This window comes from Anomaloglossus baeobatrachus, chromosome 7 (genome assembly GCF_048569485.1).
Source record: "Anomaloglossus baeobatrachus isolate aAnoBae1 chromosome 7, aAnoBae1.hap1, whole genome shotgun sequence".
NCBI classification, from domain to species: domain Eukaryota; kingdom Metazoa; phylum Chordata; class Amphibia; order Anura; family Aromobatidae; genus Anomaloglossus; species Anomaloglossus baeobatrachus.
This window is the reverse complement of record NC_134359.1, coordinates 44939828-44960096: the sequence shown is the minus strand read 5'-3', so window position 1 is coordinate 44960096 and position 20269 is coordinate 44939828. Positions and strand designations below refer to the sequence as shown.

At 44.7% G+C, this 20269-nt stretch overlaps 1 protein-coding gene across 1 annotated transcript in view; it reads right to left on the bottom strand.

Moving 5' to 3' along the window:
* Window positions 1-1114: 1114 nt before the first annotated feature.
* PSMD14 (proteasome 26S subunit, non-ATPase 14) overlaps window positions 1115-20269 on the bottom strand; it is a 122718-nt gene continuing 103563 nt past the window's right edge. The window contains exons 8-11 of the mRNA XM_075318832.1: window positions 14438-14512; window positions 13413-13538; window positions 4443-4505; window positions 1115-1783 (exon numbers count right to left, since the gene is read on the bottom strand). Coding sequence (XP_075174947.1) covers window positions 1685-1783; window positions 4443-4505; window positions 13413-13538; window positions 14438-14512 — 363 coding nt within the window. The 3' untranslated portion in view covers window positions 1115-1684. The remainder of the gene's footprint in view (window positions 1784-4442; window positions 4506-13412; window positions 13539-14437; window positions 14513-20269) is intronic.

The following is a 20269-nucleotide window of genomic DNA, read 5'->3' as shown; positions in this document are numbered from 1 at the left end:
CTGCGACCTTATACTTAATACAGGAGAGCTCCCTGCTGTCATCTGGATGCGTCTCCTGGGCTGTCCAGATCACATCAGAGGGAGGAAATCGACGCCATCTTTGTGCAGCTCACAGCGTATGCTCTTTACCCCTGTCACCCTCGGCCTGTGTGAGTACCGGCACCCCTCCCCCTGCTACCACTGCTTTGTAGAGCATTGCGTGGCATGCGTGCGTGCACGCAGAGCATTGCGTGTGTGGACGCAGAGCATTGCGTGTGTGGACGCAGAGCATTGCGTGCGGGCATGCATGCAGAGCATTGCGAGCAGGTGTCTGTGCATGCGTGTGGCACAGCATTGTTGGCGGGCACTCAGAGCATTGCAGGCAGGCATCTGTGTGTGCGTGTGGCAAAGCACTGCAGGCCAGCGTGCGTGTGGCAGAGCATTGTGGGCGGGCGTGTGGCAGAGCACTGCGGGCGGGCGTGTGGCAGAGCACTGCGGGCGGGCGTGTGGCAGAGCACTGCGGGCGGGCGTGTGGCAGAGCACTGCGGGCGGGCGTGTGGCAGAGCACTGCGGGCGGGCGTGTGGCAGAGCATTGTGTGTGTGCGTGTGGCAGAGCATTGTGTGTGTGTGTGTGTCTGTGCGTGTGGCAGAGCATTGCTGGACTGGGGCATGCAAAGCGCTATGTGAGGAACACTATGAAGCTGTCCTTGTTGACACTTTAGACATTTGTGGTCACCAACAAAATGGCTCCGCACTGTGATCCGAAACTTCATCTTCCCTTTTCCTTTTGAAAACATCCAGATTGGGAGGGGGAGGTGACATCACACACAGGAGAGCAGGTTCTGCCCACTTTACTGCAGCTGTAATGTGAGCTAGTTCTACATTAGGATTTCAGCAGCTGCTCCCCCTAGTGTTTAACAGTGGAAAATATCAAACTTTAATTTTTTTTTATATTTTGCTCAATTGAAAACAAATAATATTTAAACAAAACATTAAAACATTAATACTTTACATTTTTTTTTCAGTTATTGAATTTTTTTTTTTGGATGACATCTTCCCTTTAAGCTTAGTTTACTAAATCTGGAAAATTCCTAAAAAAGATAAGTTTCACAGAAAAAAAAGGTACAAGGAACCGGAAAGGTGTAACTGTAATTTTATTATGTAGCGACACTTGCGGCATTAATATCCCAAATATTAAATACATTAATATCCCAAATATTAAATACAGACTTAATACAAGAATGTTTAAAGAAGTTTGTAGTCTGTGACGTCCCTGACATTTAGGAACAGAAGTAATTACACGGGGAGATGGGGAGGTGTTACTGTGCTGCTCCCAGGTCACCGCCGGTGCCAGATGTCCCTGTCTGAAGCTGCGGTTCATGTTCTTGGATGTCTTTGAGTAAAGTGAGAGTTTATTACTGGTGCACAATGAGCGTTAACCCCCGTGGCTCCGGATTGATGTCCGATTTGTGTCCATATAACCCCCTAATTTACAGAGGATTTCACCAGAAAAGGTTCATTTCATAATAAAAGAGTCAACTTCATAAAATATGATATAAAAAGAAAAAAAAACAACCTAAGAAATGAACCCGACTGCAGCAGATACAAAGTATTATCAAGGAAGGTGACCGTCTGGAAGGCCGTCTGTGGTCTCCATACATAAACCACTTAAGCAAAACAAAAAGGTGCGCTCTCCATGCATCCACTATTTAAATACGACTGTGTCCAACATGGCTGCTAAACACTGAACGATGTTTGATGTCATCAGGACGTCCACGTGTTCCTCCAAGTGACGTTTCGGATCCTGTAAGAGATGAAAGAAAAAGTCAACATGGTGAACGCAACACATCAAGTTACAGAAAACTTGCAAAACTTTTGAGATATCAGAGCTTCGGATTGGTTAGGCTTCATACCAATCGCTTAAAGAGGACCAACCAGCAGGATTTTCCTATATAAACTAAAGCCAGTGCTATACTGGTGCCATCAGGCTGATTCTATACATACCTGTAGTTGTGAGATCGGATGTATAGTTTCTGAAATACAGGCAAGTAAAGTTTGTGAAATGTGCACTGTTATTTGATTGACAGGAGCAACAGAATATCTAATAGGCAGGCTGGGTTTTGTTACTTATTCCCGCCCCTGTCTGTATGACTGTCCTTCCTCCTTCCTTCTCCCCCTGTAATAACAGAGACAGGGGGAGGAGGAACAAGCAGCAGACAGGGGCGGGAATAACTAACAAAACCAGACCCACTTATTACCATAGATATTCTGTAGCACCTATCAATCAAGTAAAGGCGCATTTCACAAACTTTACTTGCCTGTATTTCAGAAACTATACATCCGATCTCAAAACTAAAGGTATGTATAGAATCAGCATGATAGCGCCAGTATAGCACTGGCTTTAGGTTATATAGGAAAATCCTGGTGGTTGGTCCTCTTTAAATTAAAGGGAAACTCACTGGCAAGTGCTGCTCTCCTTAGAGACTGAAGATGAGCGGCACAATACAAAGTCTGTAGATCGGTGGAGGTTTAAGCACTTTGCCGCCCCCCCACCCCCACCTATAAAAACTTTTAACAAGTCTCATAAGACAGAACATAAGTTTTATGACAGTATAATTACACTTTAGATTGACAGAAATATCTGAATGCAAACTTAAAGGAATGGTCTATTAACAGGAATTGGTGATGCGGACTCAAATGGCAAGCTATTTGGGAGCCTGGAAAAAGCAAAGTGGTGCAACAAGAAGAGAAAGTGTCGCCTTTCCCATATTTTTTTTTTTTTTGACAGCAACTTTTTGTATCCTAGTGAGAAAAAGCAAGATTTTCCTGATGAGACGTCAGAACTGGTCTGCCAGCTCTGATTTTTCTACACTTTAACAACATGTAATACATATGCTACAGCATAGAAACTGCAGCATCATATCCCCCCTCCACACTCTCACAGCCTCTAAATACATAGGCTACAACAAACTGAAGCATGGTAACGCCCCCGCTCCCAGCACGTAATACGTAGGCTACAGCATAGAATCGGCATCATACCCCCCTGCTCCCTCTCACAGCCCATAGTATAGGCTACAGCATAAAAACTGGAGCATCATACCCCCTGCTCCCTCTCACAGCACGTAATACATAGGCTACAGCATAGAAACTGCAGCATCATACCCCCCCTGCTCCCTCTCACAGCACGTAATACATAGGCTACAGCATAGAAACTGCAGCATCATACCCCCCCTGCTCCCTCTCACAGCCCATAGTACATAGGCTACAGCATAGAAACTGCAGCATCATACCCCCCTGATTCCTCTCACAGCCCATAGTACATAGGCTACAGCATAGAAACTGCAGCATCATACCCCCCTGCTCCCTCTCACAGCCCATAGTACATAGGCTACAGCATAGAAACTGCAGCATCATACCCCCCCTGCTCCCTCTCACAGCCCATAGTACATAGGCTACAGCATAGAAACTGCAGCATCATACCCCCTGCTCCCTCTCACAGCACGTAATACATAGGCTACACCATAGAAACTGCAGCATCATACCCCCCTGCTCCCTCTCACAACACATAATACATAGGCTACAGCATAGAAACTGCAGCATCATACCCCCCCTGCTCCCTCTCACAGCACGTAATACATAGGCTACACCATAGAAACTGCAGCATCATACCCCCCTACTTACTCTCAGATCACTTTATACATAAGCTACAAGACTCATATCCCCCTACTACGGATCGACTATCTTAACATATGACAAATTATCTGCTCATTGTCAGTGAAAAGAAATATAAAAATAGTTACATGCTGGAGACGGAGCCAGCATAAAACTACATGATATTACTGTATTTTTCGGATTATACGACGCACTTTTCCTCTGAAAAATTTGTGAGGAAAATGAGGGGTGAGTCTTCAAATCTGAATATAGCCTACTGATGGGGCTGTCTGTGCGGCTCTGTGTGCGTTCGGGCGACCGGGTGCCTGTGGATGCGTGACGGCTGCCTGTCAGTGCCAGCTGCCTCCGTCCCAGCGGCCAGCTGCTCCTCTGTGCGGCCAGCCACTCTGTTCGTGCGGACGGCTGTGCGGACTGCGGGTGACCCAGTGTGTCCGCGGTCCCAGTTTCAAATGATGGCGCCGGGAGTCAGCGTGTGCGCAGATTGAGCTCTTGGATGAGAGCTCCATCTGTACATGCGCCGCTCCGGGTGCCATCACTTGAACCGGGACCGCGAACAGACTGGGACACTCATCGCACCGGCCTGTTCCACCACTGACTCGTCACCGCCGCTGCTACCCCAACCTCTGCCTCCTGTGACCCCGCTTCACCACAACTGCTGCCCCCCTCTGGTAAGACAACACCGGAGTATAAAAGGGACCCCCTTTTTTATCTCTAAATTTGGTGTGCATCTTTATAAAACGAAAAAAATATAGTATACTCTGATCTTGTGGTGCAGCATACACGGTACCTACCTGTTTGCCAACATTTTTAATGGCCAGCTGCTCGGGTGTCATCTTATCTTCCTCTTCCACAGCCTGAAAAAAAAGTGCAGAAAATTATTATTTCTAAAGTTTAATATTCACATAAAATGCAATGCACCAATAATGTGGACTGGGAGAATCATTGATCTCTGTAGATAGTATGAGATTTCTACTGCAGCAGCCTCCCGGCTACAGACACTTCTTGTTCTGAAAGTTTTCCCATGGCAGCTTTAGCAATTTTACTACCTTGTATGATGCAACTACTGAGTCAGGCAGGGACTATATTGAAGTATATTAGATTGACCAATGCCAAAAAGAGACACTCTTTTGGCATTGTAAGATGGCTGCTGGACAAGCCATGGATGGGAGATATGTATCACAGAGGTGATTGTCCTCAGTGATGTAAGCCTGGAAGCTAGCTCTAGCACATATAGTACTGAGAGGATTACTAGAGCTGACAAGGGCCAGGTTCACGAGCTGTTAGAGAGATTGGTGGGACTAGGTACTCACAGATCCCCACCCCGTGGTGTGGCATGGTGGATTTAAGGAAGTCCAGGTGGATTCATTAGATGTCAGTGTGTGGAGGGAAGAAGGCCTCCTGTGTACACCTCCATGACAGGACTTGTATAATGAACTTTCACAGAAATGCCATTGTTTTGGACCATTTATTTTCTGTGTTGGTGACATGCTTTATGGAATTTTAATAAAGCAGCCTGAACGTTCTCCTGTGCCTACCTGAACCGCAACCAAGTGAGTTGAGATACCTACAGCATCTGTAAAGTCTACAAGGGTCTATTCGCATACTCTGTGTATCCTAGAGGAGCAGACGTGATGTGAATGCAGCCACAAATGGGTTGTCTCAGTACTGGCATTTATGCCTAATAGATGCAGGTCCCAACGCCAAAACTGGGACCAAAACTCCCGTTGCAAAGGTGCCGCAGTGTCGCAAAAAGGTGCTGCAGTGCCCCAAAAAGGTGCTACAGTGCCCCAAAAAGGTGCTGCAGTGCCCCAAAAAGGTGCTGCAAAAATGTGACGCAGTACCGCAAAAAGGTGCCGCAGTGCCGCAAAAAGGTGCCGCAAAAAGGTGCCACAGTGCCGCAAAAAAGTGCTACAAAAAAGGTCCCGAAGTGCCGCAAAAAAAGTGTTGAAGTGCCGCAAAAAAAGTGTTGAAGTGCCGCAAAAAAGGTGCCGCAGTGTCGCAAAAAAGGTGCCGCAGTGCCGCAAAAAAGGTGCCGCAGTGCGCTGGCTGCGCATTCTCAGCATGCTCTTTTCACTGCTTAATAAAACGGATCAATTTGAAGACAGGGAAATAAGGATCAGGGGGCATGGAATGAACCCCTACTAAATGCAGATGTCAAACGAGGGAGCTGCATTCAGAACAGGGGACACATTCAGGACTTAAAAGCCGGTCCCCAAGTTGGCATCTACTTCAAATAAATATTGATGGCATAATCTGTGATCCTCTGTGCTGAATTCGGCTGAGTGATGGCAGTGAGAAGCGAATGTGGCGCATGTGTGGCCATTTCTCATCACTGCGTCTGGTGCACTATTTGGAACAACGGATTAGAGTGGGGACCCCCTATTCTGGAGATAGGTACCAGTCTCAGACTTGGGACCTGCATCTATAAGGCCACTGATATTATTCATGAGACAATCTCTCTTGGGCTATGCGCACACTGAACTTTTTTTGATGCTGCGTTTTTTGTGTGGTTTTGGTGGCTAAAAACGCACCCTCGGCAAAAACGCGCAAAAAAAAAAAGCATGCGTTTTTGGCTGCATTTTGCATCACTGCGTTTTTCCAATGCATTGCATGGGGGAAAACGAAGGAAAGAATTGACATGTCAATTTTTTTTTTTTTTTAAAGCTCAAAAACGCAGCTGGGAAAAAAAAAAAAAAAAAAAAAGGTGTGTGCGGACAGCAAAAATGAAAAAAGTCATAGACTTTGCTGGGGAAGGAAAGTCATGCAGTTTTGAGCCCAAAAACACCCAGTGCGCACATAGCCTAAGGTGAGGCTGACCTGAAAATAAAGCCTAGAACGTCCCCTCCTCAAAAAATAAAATGTAGCATAATAAAAGAGACTACATCACATAATCCAGTCCACATTTATTTGTAACAATACGAGATGATGGATGTATAATAAAATATATAAAGCTCCACACCGCTCTCCTCTGTGCATGCATTGCACGGTTCTCTCTGTATCGTTCTGTCTATTTATAGCGGTATAATAAATATGACCGCCGCGCTCCCTGCTCTGGATTGCTACAAGCTTTCAATTAATGAAACGTGCACCTATCAAATTTGACAATATAGAAAGAAAGCAGATTTTTCTTTTTTTTTTTTCCTTCCGTCTAACGCAGACTGCGACCGTGAAAGCACAAGAGCGATTTCACCTTCACGTCTCTCAAAGCTTCACGGAAAGCTTCTCAATGCCACGGCTGACACCCACTCCCATCCACCGGCAGCAGCCACATTGGAAAACAAGAAGTGACATGACAACATGCGGTACAGGCTGAGATACTGAGCAGATCCCTCCGCGCGGAGAGCGAACGCTCGTCTGATATATGGAAATGGGGCTCATTACTAAGCAAATCGAGAGGGGAATGCGGCGCCACTGTGCGCACTTCACTTTACATGAGATCGCATAAAATCTATCAGCCACTGATCTGCACCGCCGGGGTAAATATTTTACTTTAAAAGGGACCCAACCAGCAGGATTTTCATATATAAAGTAAAGCCAGTGCTACACTGGTCCTGGGATACTGAGTGTAAGCATAGCTTTTGTTCTGAGATTGAATGTGTTATTTCAGAAATATGTGCAAGTAAAGTTCCAGCAATGCACTGCTATTTGATTGACAGGTGCAAAAGGAAGGGAATATGTGGGTCGGGTCTTGCTATCTATTCCCACCCCTGTCTGCCTAACAGACCTTCCTCCCGCTGTCGCCGTCATGGATGTTAATTCCAGAGCAGGCAGACAGGGGCAGGAATAGATAGCAAGATCCGACCCACATATTCCCTTCTTGTTGCACCTGTCAATCAAATAGCAGTGCATTGCTGGAACTTTACTTGCAAATATTTCTCAAATATAACATCCAATCTCATAACAAAAGCTATGCTTAAATTCAGCATCCTAGCGGCAGTATAGCACCGGCTTTACTTTATATATGAAAATCCTGCTGGTTGGTGCCCTTTAAATCAAATGGTCACCTTCCGGGGCACATACATATACTTATTTTCTTAAATGTATGCATTTTGGACCAAAACTCATATTGGCATTTGGGTTTCATTACAAAATTTGAACAGTTTGTCTTTTCTTGGCTGTTTCTTTCCCTCGTCATTGTATATTGTCATATATAGATAAAAAATATGAAATATAAAAATATATTGTAATATATTATATACACACACACACACACATTATATATATGTATATTAATATATATATATATATATATATATATATATATATATATATATATATATTAATATACATATATATAATGTGTGTATGTATATAATATATATACATATATATTACAATATATTGTTATATTTCATATTTTTTATCTAATATAAATTTTATTATATATATATATAAAAATAAAATTTATATTAGATAAAAAATATGAAATATAAAAATATATTGTAATACACACACACATTATATATATGGATATTAATATATATATATATATTAATATACATATATATATATATTAATATACATATATAATGTGTATATATATATATATATATATATATATATTACAATATATTTTTATATTTCATATTTTTTATCTATAATATACATTATACATACACACATTATATATATATATATATATATATATATATATATATATATATATATGTGTGTATGTATAATGTATATTATAGATAAAAAATATGAAATATAAAAATATATTGTAATATATATATATATATATATATATATATATATTAATATCCATATATATAATGTGTGTGTGTATTACAATATATTTTTATATTTCATATTTTTTATCTATAATATACATTATACATACACACATATATATATATATATATACATACTAGAAGGTGGCCCGATTCTACGCATCGGGTATTCTAGAATTTACGTATTGTGTAGTTCATGTATGATTTTTGTTATATATATATATATATATATATATATATATATATATATATATATATATATATATATATATATATATATATACATATATATATATATATATATATATATATATATATGTTGTTGTGTGTATTTACCAAGTGTTTGTGTAGGGCGCTGTACATGTTCTGGGTGTTGTCTGGGTGTGACGGGGGGTGAGAGCGGTGTTGTATGTGTGTTGCGTTGTTTGTGTAGCGCTGTGTGTCTGTAGCGTTGTGTGTGTGTGTGTTGCGCGGTTCGTGTGTGTGGTGTGTTTTGGGGGGAGGTATGTTTTGTGCAATGTGTATGTTGTGCGGTATGTGCGTATATTTGTGTGTGCAGCGTTGTCTGTGTGTGTGGGTGTCTGTGTAGGGCAGTTGTTTGTGGTCCCCAGTGTGTGTGTGGTGTGTTGTGCAGTGCGCGCGCGTGTGTGTGTGTGTGTTGGGGGAGGTGTGCACTTCCCATCGTGCTCCATCCCCCATGCAGCGCACTTCCCATCGTGCTCCATCCCCCATGCAGCGCACTCCCCATCGTGCTCCATCCCCCATGCAGCGCACTCCCCATCGTGCTCCATCCCCCATGCTGCGCACCCCCCATCGTGCTCCATCTCCCATGCTGCGCACTCCCAAACGTGCTCCATCCCCCATGCTGCACCAGCATCAGCCTCTCTACCCCACAGCATCAGCCTCTCTACCCCACAGCATCAGCCTCTCTACCCCACAGCATCAGCCTCTCTACCCCACAGCATCAGCCTCTCTACCCCACAGCATCAGCCTCTCTACCCCACAGCATCAGCCTCTCTACCCCACAGCATCAGCCTCTCTACCCCACAGCATCAGCCTCTCTACCCCACAGCATCAGCCTCTCTACCCCACAGCATCAGCCTCTCTACCCCACAGCATCAGCCTCTCTACCCCACAGCATCAGCCTCTCTACCCCACAGCATCAGCCTCTCTACCCCACAGCATCAGCCTCTCTACCCCACAGCATCAGCCTCTCTACCCCACAGCATCAGCCTCTCTACCCCACAGCATCAGCCTCTCTACCCCACAGCATCAGCCTCTCTACCCCACAGCATCAGCCTCTCTACCCCACAGCATCAGCCTCTCTACCCCACAGCATCAGCCTCTCTACCCCACAGCATCAGCCTCTCTACCCCACAGCATCAGCCTCTCTACCCCACAGCATCAGCCTCTCTACCCCACAGCATCAGCCTCTCTACCCCACAGCATCAGCCTCTCTACCCCACAGCATCAGCCTCTCTACCCCACAGCATCAGCCTCTCTACCCCACAGCATCAGCCTCTCTACCCCACAGCATCAGCCTCTCTACCCCACAGCATCAGCCTCTCTGTCCCCACAGCATCAGCCTCTCTACCCCACAGCATCAGCCTCTCTACCCCACAGCATCAGCCTCTCTGTCCCCACAGCATCAGCCTCTCTGTCCCCAGCATCAGCCTCTCTGTCCCCAGCATCAGCCTCTCTGTCCCCAGCATCAGCCTCTCTGTCCCCAGCATCAGCCTCTCTGTCCCCAGCATCAGCCTCTCTGTCCCCAGCATCAGCCTCTCTGTCCCCAGCATCAGCCTCTCTGTCCCCAGCATCAGCCTCTCTGTCCCCAGCATCAGCCTCTCTGTCCCCAGCATCAGCCTCTCTGTCCCCAGCATCAGCCTCTCTGTCCCCAGCATCAGCCTCTCTGTCCCCAGCATCAGCCTCTCTGTCCCCAGCATCAGCCTCTCTGTCCCCAGCATCAGCCTCTCTGTCCCCAGCATCAGCCTCTCTGTCCCCAGCATCAGCCTCTCTGTCCCCAGCATCAGCCTCTCTGTCCCCAGCATCAGCCTCTCTGTCCCCAGCATCAGCCTCTCTGTCCCCAGCATCAGCCTCTCTGTCCCCAGCATCAGCCTCTCTGTCCCCAGCATCAGCCTCTCTGTCCCCAGCATCAGCCTCTCTGTCCCCAGCATCAGCCTCTCTGTCCCCAGCATCAGCCTCTCTGTCCCCAGCATCAGCCTCTCTGTCCCCAGCATCAGCCTCTCTGTCCCCAGCATCAGCCTCTCTGTCCCCAGCATCAGCCTCTCTGTCCCCAGCATCAGCCTCTCTGTCCCCAGCATCAGCCTCTCTGTCCCCAGCATCAGCCTCTCTGTCCCCAGCATCAGCCTCTCTGTCCCCAGCATCAGCCTCTCTCCTCCCAGCATCAGCCTCTCTCCTCCCAGCATCAGCCTCTCTCCTCCCAGCATCAGCCTCTCTCCTCCCAGCATCAGCCTCTCTCCTCCCAGCATCAGCCTCTCTCCTCCCAGCATCAGCCTCTCTCCTCCCAGCATCAGCCTCTCTCCTCCCAGCATCAGCCTCTCTCCTCCCAGCATCAGCCTCTCTCCTCCCAGCATCAGCCTCTCTCCTCCCAGCATCAGCCTCTCTCCTCCCAGCATCAGCCTCTCTCCTCCCAGCATCAGCCTCTCTCCTCCCAGCATCAGCCTTTCTGTCCCCAGCATCAGCCTCTCTCCTCCCAGCCTACCCCAGCCTCAGCTTCCCCCAGCATCAGCCTCCCCCAGCATCAGCCTCCCCCAGCATCAGCCTCCCCCAGCATCAGCCTCCCCCAGCATCAGCCTCTCTCTTCCCAGCATCAGCCTCTCTCTTCCCAGCATCAGCCTCTCTCCTCCCAGCCTACCCCAGCCTCAGCCTCCCCCAGCATCAGCCTCTCTCCTCCCAGCATCAGCCTTTTCGGTCCCCAGCATCAGCCTCTCTCCTCCCAGCCTCAGCCTCCCCCAGCATCAGCCTCTCTTCTCTGAGCCTCCCCATCCCAGCCTTCCCCAGGATCAGCCTCTCTCCTCCCAGCCTCCTCCAGCACGCCGTGCTCCTCTGCCGACACTCACAGATCCGATCGCATACACTCACACACACCCGATCGCATACACTCACACACACCCGATCGCATACACACACACACACCCGATCGCATACACACACACACACCCGATCGCATACACACACACACACCCGATCGCATACACACACACACACCCGATCGCATACACTCACACACACCCGATCGCATACACTCACACACACCCGATCGCATACACTCACACACACACACACACACACACACACACACACTGACGATATTGCACATACGCGCTTATACTCACAACATCCGGAGATACCACATGCTTCTGGCCATGTGATCCTCTGGCAGGTCCTGGAAGCTCACAGCACAGTATCGCCGCCGAGAAGCAAGCGATGTCCCAGGATGTTGTGAGTGTGTGGATGAGATGTGATGTGTGTGTGAGAGTGAGTGTGATCTGATGTGTGTGTGTGTGTGTGTGTGTGTGTGTATGTGTGTGTGTGTGTGTATGTGTGTGTGTGTGCGTGTGTGTATGTTCCGCCGCTGCAGGACCTTGATGCGCTGGTAACTATGCTACCATGGTTACCAGCGTATCTCGTCCCCCGCTCGCACGGGAGCCCACACCAGCATACACCGGCCAGCCCCAGCAATGCGAGGGTATGTGTCGGCTGGTTTGGCGGCGTACGCTGATGTGGGCTCCCAGGGGTACAGTACTCACCTGGTAGTCGTGGCTCCGTGACCGTGTCGGTTCAGGGAATGCGTGGGGGGGGGGGCGGGGGCCAGAGCTAGCGTGCATTGCGTGAGGGGGGCGGGGCGTGGCAGAGTTGCCAATGCCTGCAGGGTGCCGGGGCGAGGCCAATCTGTGGGGGGGCGGAGCCTGGGCGAGCGGCCAATCCGTGCGGGGGGCGGGGCCATGGCGAGCCCAGCGGCCAATCAGCTTTGTGTCACCGTAAGGACAATTTTGGAGCAAGACAGACAGACAGAATAAGGCAATTAAATATATAGATATACCGTATATATATTATATATATTACTGAAATGCATATGTTTTGGGCTACACAACAATTGAACCTCTGACAATGCTGCACTGTTTATCTTTTACATGCTTTGTTTCCCTGCACAGAATGAGCTCAAAGAGAATAAGTCAGTGAGCTTGTAACTCTTTGAGATTGGACCTTTTCTGGGGTCCTCTGTTCCAATTTTATGACATTAAAGTTTAGCTCAACTTTTATGTGGTCAGAGAATATCATTAACTGAGTAAAAGAGGGTCAGAAAATAAATAAACAAATCTCTATCCTTTAGAGATACAGATACATGTTTTATACAATGCTGGAAAAATCCTTTGGCAGATTATGTTAAATTGTTATAATTTTTAAATTTTTAAAACGTTTGAAAAATTATTTTTAATATCGCTTTCTAAATTAATATCTTGCAATTTTCCCACTGGCCACTAGGTTTAATATTAGACTCCTACTTCTTGTTGGGCACATGCACATTAGCAGCAATAGACTGACCCAGATGCTAGATTGGAGCAGTTAACGTAGATAGCGCTGCAGGGAATCACTGAACTTAGCGGCTCGTGCCAGCTACATGGGTAAAACGGCCGACCCCAGTAATTGGCTGCAGCGCCGTCAACGTGAAGTCAGATCTGATGTGTGTGGGCGTGCATTCCACTGCAGCTTTCTGATCGGCGTCTGGGGTCTTCTGTCTTTTCTTTTGGGGGTGTCTACTTTCTATAATGAAGTGTCCTGCAGTAACTTTTTTTTTTAGCAGCATGGACCCTTCATTATTGAACCGCAACTATAGCTTATTTGTGGACAATACACAGTAATAGAGTCATGGCACAAGTCCAGTGCCATCTTGATTCATGGTTCAGGCCCATATTATGGATAGTAGGCGGCTTGTCACCGGATTGTTCCATATCAGCTTCCATATGTATAAAAGGTAGATAAAGTGCTAAAACGTGTGCGGAATACCTTATTATAATTCTTGGCAAGTTCTAACATCTCCTTCACCACCGTCTCATTGAGTTTACAGTGCTCGCTGTAGTCTTGAAGTGTCAGTCCCTCCATCCAGCTCTTCTTGTGCAAGTTCAACAGCATCTGCATTATAAAAAAAAAAAAAATAATGGAAAAAACAAAAACCATTTACAACATTAAAGACAACACAATTTTGCCTCTATTAATAAAATTATTTTAATTCTGATAAAATGAGAAAAAAAAAAAAACAACACAAATTAAGTGTAGTCGGTGCGGAAACTCGTGATGCACTGAACAGGGAGGGGCGTCCGAGCTAAGAAGCTACCACAAAAGGATAGTTAGTTATAGCATCCCCTGAGGAAAAAAAAAAAAAAATAAAAAAAATCGCTGAAACGCGCGTCGGGGCATAGCGGCATACTTTGGATCATTTACTGACCACTTTGAAGGTACGATTTCCTTTACAAATTAATACATCTTTACACTTTGTTTCGTTGATATATAGGATAATTATACTTTATCTTTTCCATATATATCATATTACTTGGACATTTAATTTTGCACTGTGCACCTTGTTATATATGATAAATAGACATGTATTTAAATAATAGTGGTCTTTGCACTAAGCACTTTATTTTCCAGATAAACCGCTGCTACAATTTATGGGACTTTCTCCTGCCTTGTACTTCTATGGATTTGTAATGAATATTTATTGAATAAAAAATATTAATTTTAATATCAATTTCATCATCATTTCCTTTATTTATTGTATCCTTATGGATTTTTATCTAAAGGTTTTTTGATACTTATTTACAAAAAGGATAGTTACCCACTTTCCATACTTGCGGAAATATGACGAAAATAAACCTGTTTTTGGTTGGGGTCCAATTACTAATTAAAGCAATTAAAAGGTTACTATAAACCAGTACAATGTCGCTCTATCCACATCTTTCACATGATTGTCTGCAGCGGTACGAATGCTAGTAATTCAGATAATACTCGTTAATGGCAGCAGGAATGCTCACCTTCTGTTCCAGTTCGTTCTTTCTGTAGTTAATGGTTATAGAGTAGTAATGTCTGTTCAGACCATGAATTAAAGCCTATGGAAAACAAAAAACCTGGCATCAGATTACTGGTTACTCACACACATACATAAAGGAATGGAAGTATAATTTTCCCATAGAGTTCAATTTTGTGGTTGTGGAGACTCGTTCTACTTTAAAATCCCCCCCCCCCCCTTAAAAAGGATCATCTGACAAGAAGACCAATCCACCCCCAAATCTTAGAAGACCTGGTCTTTTGAAAGCCAAATCCATGGACAGCTTTATATCTTCTATCTGTTGCTGCATTTCTGAGTAATTCGCGTTTTAATTCACATGCAAATGAGGCGTTAAGTGCTCTGGGTATGACAAAGCACCTAACAAGACTAATTTTCTGAGATAATGACTTTTGGGTTTTTATTGACTGTAAGCCATAATCATCAACAAAAATAAACATGTGAAATAGATCCCTCTGTGTGTAATGACTATATAATATATAGGAATAGATCCCTGTGTGTAATGACTATATAATATATAGGAATAAATTCCTCTGTGTGTAATGACTATATAATATATAGGAATAGATCCCTCTGTGTGTAATGACTATATAATATATAGGAATAGATCCCTGTGTGTAATGACTATATAATATATAGGAATAAATTCCTCTGTGTGTAATGACTATATAATATATAGGAATACATCCCTCTGTGTGTAATGACTATATAATATATAGGAATAGATCCCTCTGTGTGTAATGACTATATAATATATAGGAATAGATCCCTGTGTGTAATGACTATATAATATATAGGAATAGATCCCTCTGTGTGTAATGACTATATAATATATAGGAATAGATCCCTCTGTGAGTAATGACTATATAATATATAGGAATAGATCCCTCTGTGTGTAATGACTCTATATAATATATAGGAATAGATCCCTCTGTGTGTAATGACTATATAATATATAGGAATAGATCCCTCTGTGTGTAATGACTCTATATAATATATAGGAATAGATCCCTCTGTATGTAATGACTATATAATATATAGGAATAGATCCCTCTGTGTGTAATGACTATATAATATATAGGAATAGATCCCTCTGTGAGTAATGACTATATAATATATAGGAATAGATCCCTCTGTATGTAATGACTATATAATTATGTGCTTCACTTTATGCATTGAATTAGTGAAATAAATTAACTTTTTGATGATATTCTAATTTATTGAGATGCACCTGTAATAGGTCTATATGCTATCTGTGGAAACAATTGAAAGGATGTGTACGCCCTAGCGAGTGAATAAGCCCTTTTGATAGGATAGCTCACAAAAGGCCGCTTTACACGCTGCTATCTCGCTAGCGAGCGTAGCTGCCCCCATCGTTTGTGCATCACGGGCAAATCGCTGCCTGTGGCGCACAAAATCGCGCGGACCAGTCACATGGACTTGCCTACCTAGCGACGTCGCTGCGACCAGCGAACCACCTCCTTTCTAAGGGGGCGGTTTGTGCAGCATCACCAAGCAGCCGCCCAATCAAAGCGGAGGGGCGGAGATGAGCGGGACGAACATCCCGCCCACCTCCTTCCTTCCTCATTGCCGGCGGCCGCAGGTAAGGAGAGGTTCCTCGTTCCTGTGGTGTGACACATAGCGATGTGTGCTGCCACAGGAGCGACGAAAAACATTGTACCTGCAGCAGCAACAATAATTCGGAATAGGGGGCATGTCACCGATGAGTGATTTTGCACGTGTTTGCGTCGATTTTCGATCGCACGTAGGTGTCACACGCAACGACATTGCTAGAGCGGCCGGATGTGCGTCACGAATTCCGTGCCCCCGACGACATCGCTTTAGCGATGTCGCAGCGTGTAAAGCGGCCTTTACAGTTGATTCCGAGTAAAAACGTCGATAGAAGACAACTATAGCATATACACTGACGAGCAAAAAGGGTAACAATGTGTTGATCTTTTGATTTTCAGGCTCCATATCTCACCATCCACTATAGTTTTGATCGTGAGATGACCTTCATTCTATAGACAATTATCTTGGCTATCTCATACATAAATTTGACTTGCAGCAATTTAGCATATGATTAGTTATGCAGATTCCTGCAATGTCACTGCATTGTTACTGTTTTACTTCTAAAAATCAATATTTTAATTATTTTGTTAGTATTTTGTATAGCCGCCTTTGGTTTTCAACACGTCCTGAATCTTTTTGGGCTCGCGATCAGAATCGAGCAGGTGTCAACCGAAATCTGATCCCAGGTCTCTTCTACATGTCCCCAATGTTGGTGTATACTGGTCGGCTCTCTGGGGGATGTATACAGCTTTTTCTTTACTCTACCCACAAGTGTTGGATTGGGATGAGGTCTGGGGACTGTGGGGACAATCCAGCACCTCTACTTTATTGTCATTGAATAATTTCTTTGCCAATCTCAGCGTATGCTTTGGGTCGTTGTCCTGCTGGAACATGGTCGTCCTTTTCATACCCATAGTACTTGAGTGTATGGAATAACTTGTCTTGTAGGATACTCTAATTTTGCTCATTGAGATCACATCGATCCTGGTCAAGTAGCCAACACCTTTGGCTGTGAAACAACCTCATATCATCATGCTTTCTCCAGTGGCCTTGTAAATTCCTTCAATTTCTCGATCCATTAGTCCCTTTTTCTCTCATTTCTTCCACACCCATCAGAGCCTAGTCTATGGACTTCCATCTCATCTCTTTAAATCACCCGTTTCCAATCTTCTACTGTCCACTTTTCATACTTTTCTGCAAACTTGAGCAGACGCTTCTTAAGATGATATTGTAGTCGAGGCTTCGTCCCCTTTTTTCAGGCCACCATTCCAGACTTGTGTAACGTGCGTCGCTCGGTGCTTTCATGGATGCCTCCACTGCCGTGTTTGTCGCTCCAGAACTTATAGACCTTGTGATGACCTGGCTTGTTGACTCCGATCATTTTGTCTTGACGTCCACCTCTTGGCTTTTGAATGCATGGGCTTAAATTTCATTTTGTTCAAACTCCTCACATGATGCAGTTTGGCAATGTCCTTGGCCGAGAGACCGCTATCGATGATGCGGTTTCTCTTTTCTTGGGAAATCTTCATGGCTGCTCCTTGATTCGAACCAGTGACCTTTCACTTTGGAATCAACCTAATAACACACTGAGATACTAGGGAATGTGAGACCAGGTTGTAATTTGTAGTATACAGGAAGAAAGATTTCTCCATCACCAGGAGCAAACCAGTAAAGCTGCGTGCCCATGATCAGTGTTTGCAGCGTTTTGGATATAGCGCTTGTTCGCTGCGTCCAGAACGCTGCGCTGTACAGTACAGGCACAGTGGAGGGGATTTCTATAAATCCCGTGCCCACTGTTCTCGCTTTTTCGGCAGGAAAGATTGACTTTCCAAGCCGCAGCATGTCAATTGTTTGCTGCGGATTCGCATGTGTCCCCTGTAGGGAGAACACAACCGAGAGACCGCAGCGCACTAAACCCTGATTGTGGGTACAAGCAGCTGCAGTCTCCTGCAGAGGAGACTCATGACCCCGCAGGTCAGGACCCGCTGTCTCCAGGAAGCAGCGAGTCCTGATTGTGGGTACAAGCAGCTGCGGTCTCCTGCGGAGGAGACTCGCGGTCCCGCAGGTCAGAACCCGCTGCATCCAGGAAGCAGTGAGTCCTGATTGTGGGTACAAGCAGCTGCGGTCTCCTGCGGAGGAGAGTCGCTGCCCCGCAGGTCAGGACCCGCTGTATCCAGGAAGCAGCGAGTCCTGATTGTGGGTACAAGCAGCTGCGGTCTCCTGCGGAGGAGAGTCGCTGCCCCGCAGGTCAGGACCCGCTGTATCCAGGAAGCAGCGAGTCCTGATTGTGGGTACAAGCAGCTGCGGTCTCCTGCGGAGGAGAGTCGCTGCCCCGCAGGTCAGGACCTGCTGTATCCAAGAAGCAGCGAGTCCTGATTGTGGGCACATACCGTAACAATGCATAAACATGACAAGGTATGCTAAATGGTTGCAAGTCAAATGTATGTATGAGATAGCCAAGACGATGGTCTATCAAATGATGGTCAAAGCTGTAGTGGATGGTGAGATATGGAGCCTGAAAGTCAAAAGTTCAAAACATTGTTACCCGTTTACGTGTTCGTGCATGGCTAATATACTTCTTCTCGTTTTTGAGTATTTGCCTTCTAAACATTCATATTAAAATAACACACAGTAAACAGCTAAAAAAAAAAAAGAAAAAAGAAAAATGGAAATAACTTCTCGGCAGACCTTTTACAGCCTAATTACTGTCTCTTAGAGATAACAATTATGAAAAATAAGAAATAATACTAATTATTTTAACATGGCGAAAGCAGGCGCTTGTTATGTTTAATTAGCAGAACCTGAGGTGCGGCGGCGAGGTGCAGAATGGTTTTTAACCCCTTCGAAAGATAATGAAGGAGTGAAATGTTTACGTTGAAGGTCATTATCTGTGGCTAAAGGGTCCGGTGTATTGTATTCTCTGGAAACCAGCAAGTATGGACTTGTCCGGCCTGACTTAAAAACATGAAGACAATCTGTTCTCATTAGGACGTGGAGGAATAACACTATGTTTATGTAAAAAAAAAAAAAATCACAGGGATGGAACCGGCGACGTCACACAACATTCTCTTTTCATTAAATGTACATTTTGGTAAGAAAGAAAAAAGCAGAAAACCGCTAAAAAGGCAAAAGACTCAACTTCCGATTAAAAAAAAAATGAAATGGATATCGCCAGACCTCAACAAAAGCGTGAAAGCCACAAATCCCACGACAATGGGCTCCAACTACAACAACACGGGTTTAGGATTTCAGCTCCAAGGAGGAGGCGTCATTAACCCCTTCAGCCCCGGGCACTTTCCGTTTTTGCGTTTTTGTTTTTTGCTCCCCTTCTTCCGAGAGCCGTAATTTTTTTATTTTTCCGTCAATCTTGCCATATGAGGGCTTGTTTTTTGCGGGACAAGTTGTACTTTTAAATGAAACCATAAGTTTTACCATATGGTGTACTGGAAAGCAGCAAAAAATTCCAAGTGGGGAAAAATTGCAAAAAAGTGTGCTGGCACAATAGTTTTTGGGATGTTTTATTCACGGTGTTCACTATATGGTAAAACTGATGTGTAGGTATGATGCCTGAGGTCGGTGCGAGTTTGTAGACACCAAACATGTATAGATTTTCTTGTATATAAAGGGGTTAAAAAAATTCACAAGTTTGTCCATAAAAGTGGCGCACGTTTTGCGCCATTTCCGAAACACGTAGCGTTCTATTTTTTGGGATCTATGGCTCAGTGACTGCTTATTTTTTGCGTCTCGAGCTGATGTTTCTAATGCGTAGCATTTTTTGCGCAGATGCTACGTTTTGATCGCCTGTTATTGCATTTTGCGTAAAACTTGCGGCGACCAAAAAAACGTAATTTGGCGTTTGGAATTTTTTGCCACTACGCCGTTTACCAATCAGATTAACTGATTTTATATTTTGATAGATCGGGCCATTTCTGAACGCGGCGATACCAAATATGTGTATATTTATTTATTTTTTAACCCTTTAATTTTCAATGGGGGGAAAGGGGGGTGATTTTGAACTTTTAGGTTTTTTGTTTTTTTTTTAAATTTTTTAAAACTTTTTTTTTATTTTATTTTACTAGTCCCCCTAGGGGGCTATAGCGATCAGCAATCCGATTGCTGATCGCTATCTGCTGATCACAGCTATACCGCTGTAAACAGCAGAAATAGTCACTTTCTTTTTTCCTCTGCTCCGTGCCGAGGAAAAATGAAAGTGAAACTTCGTAGCAGC